General features: G+C 47.9%; 1 protein-coding gene across 1 annotated transcript in view; it reads left to right on the forward strand.

Annotated features, from left to right (window-relative positions):
• Positions 1 to 12,612, forward strand: part of NKAIN4 (sodium/potassium transporting ATPase interacting 4) — a gene marked incomplete at its 3' end in the record, with an annotated part of 46,434 nt that overhangs the window by 24,519 nt on the left and 9,303 nt on the right. The window contains exons 2-4 of the mRNA XM_084271663.1: positions 1,117 to 1,254; positions 1,765 to 1,845; positions 10,394 to 10,591. Coding sequence (XP_084127789.1) covers positions 1,117 to 1,254; positions 1,765 to 1,845; positions 10,394 to 10,591 — 417 coding nt within the window. The remainder of the gene's footprint in view (positions 1 to 1,116; positions 1,255 to 1,764; positions 1,846 to 10,393; positions 10,592 to 12,612) is intronic.

The raw sequence follows: 12,612 nt of genomic DNA on the forward strand, positions 1-12,612 counted from the left end.
ATGTTGCAGAGCTGATTATACATAGTGGACTGGAATCATGCATGGTTAATGTCTAATCAGGAGTCATATTAACTATCAATGCTAAATTGCCATTATGAAGAGTAAATAAATCTGAAACACAATAATGCAATCCCAGCGTTCCACCATGATAACAAGACAGACTTTGAAATCTCACCCTGACAGGGAAATCTGCTGTGCCTTAGCACTGGAAGAGACCCTGGTCGATGGGGGGAGATTGGTTGCACCATGTTAGTGCAGACAAGCAGAGAAGATCTCTCTGCATGAGACTGAGCACTGGGGAAAAACCCACAGGAACCACTTGCCCCCCTTCACTCCCTGTTTCTCCTGTAGACGTGGTGTTCAGAGGCTGTGGGGATGTAAAGGCTCCCATGCAAGGCATGGTTGCTATGACCCAGCAGTCCACATCCAGATGATCAGTCGTTGCTGATACTCAGATGATGGCTACAGATGCAAGGCACATGTTGATGCAAATATGCTTTGGAAATGAGGCCCAGAACTTCAACGGTACTGGAGTCTGAGTGTCATCAGTGTGAGTGTCATCAGTGTGAGTGTCATCAGCCTGTCCTCCTGAAAACCAGTGTGTTTGCAGAATTTCTTTGCTGGGCAGCAGCATTTTCTGTGAGGTGAAGATGGAGGGGAGAGTTCCCCCCTCCCTCACTGTGATGGATGTGTGCTGGAGAGCAGAAGCAAGAGAGGTGTCAGGAATGATGGAGTGATACTGAAGGCTCTGACAAATGAGTTTTGAAAGTCTTGCTGCAGGCATTGGAGGTGTTACTGTACCACTGCTCCCCTCTGCCATGGCCACCCTCCCCCCAAAGTGCATGGAAGAGAGGATGTGTCTCCACGCAGGTGCTGGAGCTCTCTGGCCTGCACTAGCTTAGCCATCAGAGGAGATGGGTTGCACATGAAGTGATGGTGGGGGCACACAGACACATGTTCTGGCCTACTGACCTCATTCATAGGGAGCAAATTGCTTTTGGAGTGGAGCAACATCTTCAGCTGCTGCAGTGATTTGCTCAGGGAGCACATCACAACCTTGAGAACAAACATCATGAGCCCAGAAGCTGTAACTCTCCTTTTTCTTCTCCTTTCCAGCTTGCTGCATTAGAGAGGCAAGTCTTCGATTTCCTGGGATACCAGTGGGCCCCCATTCTAGCCAACTTCCTCCACATCATCATCGTTATCCTCGGCCTGTTTGGCACTATTCAGTACAGACCTCGCTACATAGTGGTGGTAGGTAACGTCCTTTGGTCCAGAGCCATTCAAAACCTTCCTCAGCCTTTGCTCTGCTGGGATGTGGCAAGTGATGAGGAGCTGAGTGAAGCCCTTGGGAAAGCAGGCAGGAGCATTGTAAACAATTTTAGCAGGAGGTGCTGTGCTTAGGACCACTTTGCTCCACGTGCTGGACTTTTTACAGGACTTACTCCACACTTGGGAGGTGTCAGATAATTCTTGCTGGTACCAAAGAAACACTGAGATGCTGCACGACAGAGAGAACTAGATGCTGGACAAAGGGATGGCAGAAGCTCTTATACCCCCTCTCAACTTCTGCTCCTGCATCTCTAATCAGGCAAAGGGCCATCTACATGTGAGAAATTAACAGAGGAAGAGAAAAAGATTGTGGAGCTGACTCAGGGCATTTAACTGCTCCCACCTGGGTCACATATATATATATAAAACACTAATTCTGGGGACTTCCTAATGGTTATTGCTTCTTTCTCTCTTTCCCCCATTCCCTTCTAGTATGCCATCTGGACTGCAATTTGGGTCACCTGGAACATCTTCATCATCTGCTTTTACTTAGAAGTGGGAGGGCTCTCAAAGGTGAGTAGGAGCTTTATGGGTGAGTGTTTGGGCTTTGCATCAAAGGGGGATGGAGCTTAGCTGAGAGATAAGGAGGGGGGTGGTTAAGGTGGGTGGTAGGGAGCTGCCTTGGAGTAGGCTTGTTGTATTGCCTGTGGAGAGGGCTGCCTTACTAAGGGACAGAGGAATTCTGGTTGTGTGATAAAAGTTGGGAGCTAATGCTGATTTCTGGAGCCCTTTGCTGGTCAGTGTAGGTGGTGGCTGAATAAATCACTGCCCTTACAGTGGGTAGGATGTCTTTGCTTTTTAGAGGGGAGAGCGAGCCTGGCAGCAGAGCTGCCCTGAGGTGAGGTTTGAGAGCTAATTCCCAGCCAGGATGCAGAGGTAGCTGAGGAAGGCTATGAGCTAATGAGATTACAGCTGATCCTCTTGTGTTCTGCTAACACCTTGGGAAGAAGGTATGGGAGCTGGAGGGGAAGATCCTCCTGAGCAGTGAGCATGCACTCTCTGCCAGCCTGTCCCAGGGAGGAGCTGCAGCTCAGACCCAGCCTGGCTGGGCTGGCTTGGACCAAGGACCTTGCTGTAACTGCATTCCTGACCAACTCTTGGCTTCCTTTTGCCTCCTGGTCCTGCTGAAGACCTGATGTGCTTCAGCAGTAGGGGTGGGTATATGATTGTGGCCACGCCAGGCAAAATATATCCTGTTGGACCTTTTGGGAGTGGCTCCTCTGTCTGCTGAATGGAGACCAAACCAGAGGGGTGCTGGGGAGGCTGGTGCATCTCCTCTGGATGCAGCCCCAGGGGTGATGTGGCTTCCCCATCTCAATTCTGGTTTTTTCTTCAGTACAGTGGTAGCTGTTTGTGGCTCTGGGCCAGGGGTGTTGTGAGTTAATGTGTGAAGCTGTTTGAAGGCTCTGTGAGCTGAGTATTGCTGTCTGCTTAATGAGGAGTGAGTCAGAAATCATAAAAAAGGGAGGCAGGCCCTAAATTAAGCCTGAGCTGTAAGCAGTGAATTACAATGTGCTGCTGTAGCTGAGCAGGCTCAGGGTGATTAAAGGATCCAGGTTCATTTCTGAGCACTCTACAGCTGGCCCAAATTCCCAGGTCATACATCTAAGTTGCAGTCCTAATTGGAACCACACCACGTCGTTGTATCAGGCCTACAGCGAGCCGTGAGCGACAGCATAAAGCCTTTGCAGATAAGGAAATGTGACTTCCTAGTTCCTCAATTAATCTCCATTTCTCCTCTCAATTATCTGCAGAAACTTGGAGAGGGTTCTTGCCCAAAACAATGATTGCTCGTGGTCTGAAAGCTCAGCCTGAGATGATCTCTGTGTTGGCTGTGACCAGCTAAAAAAGGATTTTATGTATCTATTTAAATGCTGCCTTCTGTGGAGGAAATACTGGCTTGATAAACTGCTCTGGGAACATCTGACAGCCAGTGTTTGCTTCCAGCCAGCTGATTGCTTGTGTTTACTAATCCCAACCTGCCCCATGACATGTCAGGTCGCTGTTCTGCAATTCAAACAGCATGGCAAACTCTTTCTCTACTATGGAGGAGCTTCATCTCATAACCTTGTGCTGTGGCTTGTCTCTGCAATGCCAGCACGCAGAGAACCTGTATTTAGCCTGGGGGGTGGTGCTTGTGATCGGAGACCCTTCTTTTTATAGAGCTGGGCTGTGGTGTAAGTTATCAGCTTGGTAGGCTTCCTTCCAGAGCTGCAGTGAAGGTTCAATGCTGTTAGTTTGGTGGCAGCTGGAAAAAACAACAGAGTATTTCTGCCTGTTTGGTGGTAAAATCCTCCAGTCCTTGCCTCTGTTCTTAATGAGCTGGTTTTGTTGGGAAAGGCCATCTCCTAAGGAGAAAAACATAATCAGTGCTTCTTCTCCCCTTCAGTTGAGCTACTTGGGTCTTTGTAATGGTAGAACAAGCCCTTCACTTCCACAGGAGAACAAAAGGCATGCTTGAAGTAGGAATTAAGGTTTCTGTAGGACGTTGGGATGCTTTGCAGGCTGGACTCAGTAGTACTGGTCTCCTGCTGCATCTCTACAAACCTGATCCAAAGACAGCAGATATTTACAGAGCCTCATTCATCTCTGCAACCTTTGGGTGACCCCAGAATGCCACCTAGGTTTAGATGGGCAAGTGTTGGACAGGCTCTTGGAGGGGGCAAGGGCAGGGCAGCATCAGCTGGGGGTTACAGCAGCAGAAGCTGTACCTTGGGGAGAAGCTGTCCTTTGGTTCCTAGTAAGATGTCAAAGCTTGTGATGAGCCTGGCAGTGAGCAGGTAGATTGCAAGTATTAGAAGAGCAGCTTTGGTGGAGTGAGGCTGGTGGAGCTGGTCAGGTAAAGACTAGCTCAGTAGCTGCTAGACTAAGCCCAGATATGGTGGGGAGCACTTTGGGCAGGAGGCTGCTCCTGTGCAAGTCCCTGAAGGAGCTGACAGCTCTAAGGAAGGTCTTAGGTGTTCCTTCTGTGATGCCTGGTGAGCCTGGGGGAGAGGGGGAGCAGCATTCCTGCCAGCCCCACGCTTACCCCTCGTACTCCTGACAAGGGCATCCTGCCAGGGAGACCTGTCAGCAGCTACCTGATTTATAATGGTGAAATGCAGAGAGGGCAGCGAGTCAGAGAAATGGAGTCTGTTAACTTGGAGGCTGGTAATGACAGCCCAGTGCAACTGAGACAGGTGACAGCTCAGGTGGGGTGAGAAGGGAGGGAAAGGATCCAAGGAGTGCAGCTGTAACAAGTTTAGGAAATGCCAGACGTGAGGAAATGGGTAGGTGCACTTACTGCAAATAATCCTCTGTGCTCTGATGCCTGGATCTGATTTCAGGGTGGTACAGGATGCAAGCAGGGAAGTGCTGTGAGTTACAGGGCTGAGGGGTGTGTGGACACTTGTTCCTGTGCCCCCTTGCTTTGTTTTGGGTGTCTGGCTGATTTAATGAACAGAAACTAAAGGCACCATGTCTCTGTCCTGTGTCAGCCCATCAGTAACTTGGCAAAGGGCTTAGACCACTTCCCTGTTATAAACCCTGTGTGGTCAGTAGGATATGGGCTGGTAGGTGCATGGTTGTTGACATGTACTTTGGGAGCTGGTTGCTTGCTTGCCTTCACTGAGTGATCACTTCTCCCCTGCCTCTTTCCACCCTTGGGTTGTCTGCCTGCTGCTTCCCAACCTCTTTCCTCCCATCTTTCACAACATTTCCTGAAGTTACAACTACTTGCTAACCACCTACCTCCCCACCTTGCATTATAACTACCCTGAGTTACTTTTATTGAACAGGAAAAAGCTCTTTCTTGCTCCAAATCTGTTCTTTAGCTCCTGGAAGAGTGAAACTGGCCTGATTTCTGGCTTCCTATTCTGTAACCTATCTTTTTTTTATTCCTGCAGTCTTTTCTTGGTAGGAATAAGAGTGTGAAATTAGGCAGAGCAGAACTTCCTGAGGTGGCCAGACACAAATGGATCAGCCCGAGTGTCTAAGAAAGCACTTCCCTGGTTGCTGCAAGGGCATCCCTAAGTGTTTGCCTATGCCAGCTTTCCCTGAAGTGCTTTGCCAAGGAGCAGGCAAGCGATACAGCAGCCTGGGCTGGGAGGGTTGCTTCTCAGCACTGGCAGGGAGATGGTGATGTGCCTCTGAGCCGCTTTTGGCAGCGCTGCCGCGCTCCGCTCGCGGTTCTGGGCGCAGCACCTGGGGAAGTGCAGCCTCGCCAAGTGCTGTGCTGCTGCTCTGGTGGGGCTCACCGATGAATTTCCACACTGCTGTTCCTTCTCTGGTCCTTTTCTGCTCCAGCTCCCTCTTTTCTCTTCGTCCATCTGGCCGTTTGCTATGGGGAATTGTTGGGAGCTGTCTTGGAAGTTTCTAGGCTGGGCTTGAAATAACACGTTAAGCTTCTCCCCATCTATTTGAGTGTGAAACACAGTCCCTCCTGCAACCCTCCAGTCTGAGTTAATAATTAAAACCCTGCTGCCAAGCTGACAAGCATCTGTCTGTCCAGCTGCCATGCTGATTGCCTCTTCATCATCTACTTGAGAAACATTCAGAGGGGCTTGAGGAACTGGTGTCGTGGTTTTCAATGTATCCCATTGTCTCTTCCCTCTGGAAATACTCACCTTGGAATGGTGATTTTGTTTTTTTAAATCTTTCTTTATGTTGTTTCTTGTCTGCCCAGTGCTTTGATCTAAACCCAGAGCCATGGTGGTGGGCTAAAACCTCCTCTTGAAATGGAAGTGGCTCTTATTAGTCAGGTGGGGGAAGGGGGGGGGGGGGAGGTAATTATATTCCAGAGAATCTGGATGGCATCTTGGGATGGTTTTATACCTGGAAAAAATGCTGTGAGGATAAATGCATGCATAATTGCATCTGTCCCTCAACTCCATCTAAATTTAGAAATGGGAAGCTTGGGCTTTGGCCTTTAAATGCTGTGGCATTGTCAACAAGCCTGCTGAGAAACAATGGAAGTGTTTCTCTTGCCTCGGGGTGGTACAGGTAGTCAGCACACATGACTAATAGCTAAACATTCTATTTCCTAGTTTGATAAGAAATGTTTCCAAATGGAAAGACTTGAAATGATTCTGCTCTCAAGCTCTGGGTGCTCCTGTACATGGTGCAGTTTGTTTCCAGAGCCATTAGAGTGCTGCCTTGCCTGATAATTAAGGAAATTTGGGGGGAGGCGGCTCAGAAGGCTGTTAACAATGAGAAACAAATTCATCTCTACTGGATTTATATATATATGATATAGAAATTATATATATAATTTCTATTATATATTTCCTATATATAGTTCATCTATAATATTATATGTTTCCTATAATTATAGCTATAGGAAATTTATATATAGAATATATATAAAAATTATTTTATATATATATAATTAGCTTTTGGAAAGCTAATTGAGAAAGGGAATGCAGCTGGCTCTGTGAGTGCCACAGGTAGGTTTGAGCTTCCCTGTGGGACACAGCATGGGGAGGCTGGGAATGGGAAGTAGACCCTGCAGACTGTAGGTGCTGCAGTGGTAGAGCTGTTGTCTTCTCCCACGGATGGCAGCCAGGTGCTGCTGCAGTTCAGAGTGAAGGTGACTGTGTTTTTTTGGATGGCCTTCAATGTGCTCATGAGAAGGAGCTTGTATCGCTCTTGGCTCACGTTTCTCTTCAGGCTGAAGGTTAAAGATGAAGCAATAGCCCTACAAACCACAGCCTGGCAAGGGGGAATGTGGTTACCCACAGATCATGCTCTCCCTACAGCAAGGCTGGCTCACTTCTGGGACTGATGAGCATCTTTCCAACCTGCCTAGCACTTCTGGGAGTGCTTCAGTGTGTTTAGACTTCAGTGCCCAACAGAAAAGTTTGGGGAAACAACTGTGTTCTAAACTTTCTCATGCCTGGTTCCTTTCCTCTGGCTTTCATGTGCCTTTCTTGTTTCGTGCTTCCATTTCTCTTCATCCCTCTCATGTGAAGCTGGCAAACTGTAGAAGACATCCTGGGATCTTTTTTTTTTTCCCAGCCTCCCAGAAAGCACTGAGTAACTGGAGGTCAATTTAAAGGATTTTCCTTGAACACTCTTTTATTGTGCCCCATCAGTGCAGGTATCCTCTGAGGACACAGGGACACAAGCAGAGGAACAGCACTGCCTTGGATGTCGAGACCCTTTCATTCAGGCTGTCCTCATGCCCTGTAGTGCTCCAGACAGAAGCTTGTTCAGAAAGGTGTCTCAACACAAGGGCAGCCACAGTTCCAGGGTGCAATCTGTATTCATTTTACATCTGAATGGATGGCTTGTGTGTAGGAGTCATCCTGGTGCCTGTAGAATCCAAATTTCCTGGTTTTCCCCAATCTGTTCCAAGCTGATGTATCATTTTTGTATTTTTTTTCTTTTTGTACAGGGCTGGAGTGTGATTGTAGGTACAAAGCAGTGAGTGCTGGTTAGGATCTGCTGTTCCTCCACCTGCCAACCTCCAGCCCAGCACCTGGTTTGCTTTTTCAGCCTTAATTCACAAGCAGGTTCAGCTTCTGCAGCCAAATTAAGCCAGAGCCAATTCAAGCCAGAGCCAATTCTATAAGGACTGACAAAAGGGAGATCCAAGAAGGAAAGCAGCCTGTTTCTTACTTTGCCAAATACAGAGATGCCTCTGTATGGTGTGGAGAAGGCAGTGAAGGGGCTCTCTGCATCAGGGAGGCAGAAGGTTGGGAAGGCACCATCTGTGAGCTGGGAGTGGGAAACCTTGGGGACTGAGGTTAAGAGTAGATCCTGTGATGCCCTGTGGAATAGCTTTGTTTCTGTGCTAATTGGGGGAAGCCCCAGGCAAAGAAAGAGGAATCAAGTCAGAGGTGTTTTTTGAGGCAGATGACTTTTTCCTTCCCCAGCCAAAGTGGCAAGTGGCTTGTGGGAGGGAGAAGAGCACAGCAGCTTGGAGGGCTGGCTGTCTCCAGGAGGCAAAGCTTTTGCTGCTGAAGTTTCATGTGCCTCAGAACACACGAACTTGGGGGAGAAAGAACAAGTTTTGCAGAAAAGCTGTGACTTGGTGGGTAAGTGGGATGTCTGTGGGCTGCTGAAGAGCAGTGCCCAGCACAGGGAGGAAGCCAAAGGTTTCTGCCAAGACTGTGAGAAGTTGGAAGAGAAAACTGTGTCTAGAAATGTAGATAGCACAGCACCATGTGCATTACCCTGTAGCTGCCAATCTAATAATTATTCCCTGCAGCCTTTCAAATGCAGACAGCTCCCTTTAAACTGCCAACTGTTAGCAGAGTTTTCCCCATTGTCTTTGCTGTTCAGGCTGCTTTTGCCCTGGTTCCACACTTCATCTCCATGCCCTCCTCCATCTACTGTAAAGCACGTTGCATCTGTCGTGGTGGTTATGTCAGGAGTTTGGCAGCTGTCTTCTCACTTGATTGTCCACATTTCTTAACGTGGGCTTCCTGCAGTGTATTTTAAGAACAGCTATGCAAGCTGGCTCTGAGTATCTGTGGTGGAGTGGAGAGTACCTACACCATGTGTGTCGTGGGGCAGTTGGTTTCTGTTTGCAGGTTATCTGGCTGGTGTTCAAACTTTCTGCCCTTGTAACTTGAGTTTGCCCCTGGATATGAACAGAAAAGCCTATCTGCAGGACTGCCTGGCAAGGCTCCTTGTACTGGCTGCGGAGACAAGTCCTTTCTCCAGAGAGTAATTTGGAGCAGGAGGCTGGATTAGCTGCTCAGAGTCTGTTTTTTCCCTCAACTCTACAGGGAGCTGAAGCAAGGGAGCTGCTACTTGAGTTTTCCTTATGTTAGGAAGTGGGAATACCCCAAGCTCTGGCTGCTGCTGTTCTGGGAGCTGCCACTTTGCTGCAGGGGCTGTGTAGGATCCTGGCATGAGCAGTGAGAAGTAGTATATGTGTAGGTGCTAAAACTGTTTATAATCGTCATGTGGGATGTGTGTATCAGCATCTATTTCTACCCTGTAGAAACACACAGGTTATTCTCTGCTGGATCCATGTTATAATTTATCCTTCAGAACAAAACTTCCAATGCCTTTTCCCATTTTGTGGTCAAAAGGGGTTGTTGACTCCACATCAAAGTGCCCCAGGAGGGCTGCTGGGGCACCCAGCACTTAGCACTCATCTGTGAAGCGATGCAGCTGATCTAATTAGCCAGGACAGAGTTTGTCTTTTGCTGTTTTGCAGGGAGGGGTTTGCCATGTCCTGAAAGCTCAGAATCCCAAAGCTCTCTCAGGCTCTCCAGCAAGTATCACTCTTCTCTCAAGTGGAAGCAGGCACCTGGTCATGTACCAAACTCCTGAGCAACTTGTGTGGTGTTTCCCTATGAAACCTCCACAGCAGCAAGGCTGAAATTATTGAATTAATAAAGAGAAGAACAAAACAAAAAGCCTCTGTCAGGGCAGAGATGATACAGAATGGCTGGAGAGTGTCTGCAAGAAGCTGCAGTCGTCATGGGGAGGTCAGCTGGGCTGGGTAATCTGACCAGTCAACAGAAGATGCAGATGCACCATATGTGAAGAAATGAGACAGAAATGGTGAGGGAACTTGTTAGAGGTGTTAAAAGCCAGGAATAGAGGAAGCTCTGGTGGGGTTTGAAGCTCACTTTAGGGTTATGAAGCTTGTTTTTTTCACCGTTAACTCTGCTGATTCCCATTCTGTGCCCATCCCGTGTGACTCTGGCAGGATGCTTAGTGCTGCCACCTTTACCTTCTCTTCTATATTTGCAAGGTTGATCTCCCAAATTTGGGGGCTCTTTTCTGGGTGCAGGAACCAGGAACAAAATGTTCTTGGGTCTGCAGCCTAGAAACTCTGATGTAGAAGCTGCTCAGAGCTGCTTCCAAAATATGCCTTGTGTTGGTGAAACAGGCTTGTTGAAGCTACAGGACTGCCTCAGAAATGGTTCCCACCACAGAAACCAGCCTGGGAAATACTTCTGAGTGTGGAATATAAAACCAATGCTTTTGGATCTGTGCTAGCATTTCTTGAAAGTGGGGATCTCAAACTTTGGGTTTTCCTGTGATTTAGTGTGACCTCCATCTGACAGAGTATCTGAGACTCAGAGTAAAAGGAGATCTCTCTGCAACTCCTCTTTTTTAGGACAGTGAACTCCTGACATTCAACATCTCCCGGCACCAGTCGTGGTGGAGTGAAAATGGTCCTGGCTGTGTCAGGAAGGAGGCTTCAATGTCTGGCATCAAAGGGCTGGACAGCCATTCCTACGTCTCTGTGATCGGCTGTGCCCTGGAGTATCGGTACATCGAGGTCATGCACAGCTCCTTCCAGATCCTGGTAGCGGTGAGTACACCCCTGAGCGTGCCACGGGGTAGCAGGTGAGGAGATGCTGTTTGGTTTTCCCAGGCACAGAGGCTGGCCCATGTTTTCCACCCCTTTTTGTACCATCTGAATGTGGAAGTCTCTGTAAATGGGTTTTTTTTGTTTGTTTATTCTCCTTTCCTCCTCTATGAACACTATTGCTGGTATCCATTTCCAGCCCTTCCTAGCAGGCTGACACCTGGGGTAATGCATCACACACAAGCAGACAGTAACAAGCAGTCGTGTATTCCTGTTTGGGGGTGGAAATTCATGCTTTGACAAGGACAGAGACCCTTCAAAAAAGGATTTCCCCTTATTCCACATCAGTTAATGGTGGGTGGGGGCACACATATATGCACATTTGTTATGAAGAAACAACAGTGAGCAGATGACTATCTCCAGAAAGCTAAATATATATTTTAAGAAGAAGAAACCATCCCATTTTCTTTCTGCTGGCACCAAAAGATACCTCCGAAATGTTTCCATCAACTCTTTCCTCATCCCAGGCTTCTTTACATACCCCCCAGTAATTCAGTGTGCTTAATGTTCGCTGTTAACGAGTTGGTTTGTGCTTGTCTGTGAAACTACCTGAAACAAAATGTCCATTGTCCCCCTTACTGGTCAGTACTCCTGCATTTCGTAGCTGCATTAGTTAGAAAGGCACAGGCTGTTAATCTGCTTTGGTTTGTTGCTTTGTGGTGAATGGCTTTTAAGTCCCAGTGGATGTGGACTGGTGAAACCTTCACGTTTCAGTTTTGGGCTAAAAAAAGAAGGGTAATTTGCCCTGATTTAAATATTAAGGGATAACAAATAAGGGAATAACCAAGTTTCTGGAGCACCAAGTACTTCTCTGCATATTTTCTGGTACAACTTTCCACTCCCTTGATCCTGCATTTCATATTAGCTGGGGTGATCTGTGTGACCCAGTGAACTGCAGGGAGGGAGGGGGAAACTCTGGCTCCTTTCTTGCCATGTCACAAAAAAAGAGGCAGACAGAGAAGCTCCTGTTTCCTGAGTTGGATGGGCTCCCTGGTGTGTGTGCTGGCTGTTAGTGTTTGGTTAGTTCTCCTTCAAGGAAAATGATCTGAGCTCAAATGTCTGAGTTCCTTCGATGTGTGTGTAGGAGACAGGCCAACCTACATGTCCAGAAGAACAGAGCCCGTTGTCTGATATAACAGCCCCTTAGCTGGGGTGGGATTGATGCTGCTGAGCTGGGGCTGTTCCTGAGTTGGGTAAAACAACCGTCAGCATCTGAAAGTGGGACATCCCAGGCTTTTAAAGTGCAGGAGTGTGTCCCTGGTAGCATCCTTCCAGAGCACCTGAGCTGGCACTGAGCCCCTGTGCTGCAGGCTAGAGGTTCAGCCAACAAATGGTCCAGACCTTTGCTTTATGGCAGTTTACTAACTTAGGGATGTGGCCCTGGGCAAAGCCATCACACCCATGTGTGGGAATCTGTGTCACTGGAGTATTTTCCCCTTTGCTTCTCCCCAAAGGCACATGCCAGTATTCTCTGTGCATCTGCAAAGCATCGCATGGGGCCAGATGGGGAGGCAGAGAGGGGAACTATGAGATAAAATAGGATTTTGAGGGTTTTTTTTCCCCCTCATTTCCCTGAGAATTAAGTTGTAGTGGAATTTTGAATCCTAAACTCTGGAAAAGAGCTATGCAGAGTGAAGGGAATTTCTACTTCTCCTATAATAAAGGGAGAGTATTAAAGCCCCAGGCCTGTAACTCCTGCCAGCTCTGAAATGCTCATCTATTTTTGCCATGCAGTGGGACAAATAGAGCTGCTCCTCTCTGCTTTGCTGAGCTAAGGCAGAAAGCAAGCACTTTTCTTTTCTCAGACCTTGCCTGACAAGTCAGCCAGTTCTCTGTCTTAGTCTCTGAGGGTCAAACTCTTTGATCCCTGCCAGTATCTCTTTCTCTTCTCTTTATCTCATTTTAAGGCAGGTTTTATTACAGGCTGCTGCCCTTCCCTGAGTGCCTGGCAGGTATTGTGCTGC

Source organism: Gallinula chloropus (assembly GCF_964237585.1).
Source record: "Gallinula chloropus genome assembly, chromosome: 16".
Classification (NCBI taxonomy): domain Eukaryota; kingdom Metazoa; phylum Chordata; class Aves; order Gruiformes; family Rallidae; genus Gallinula; species Gallinula chloropus.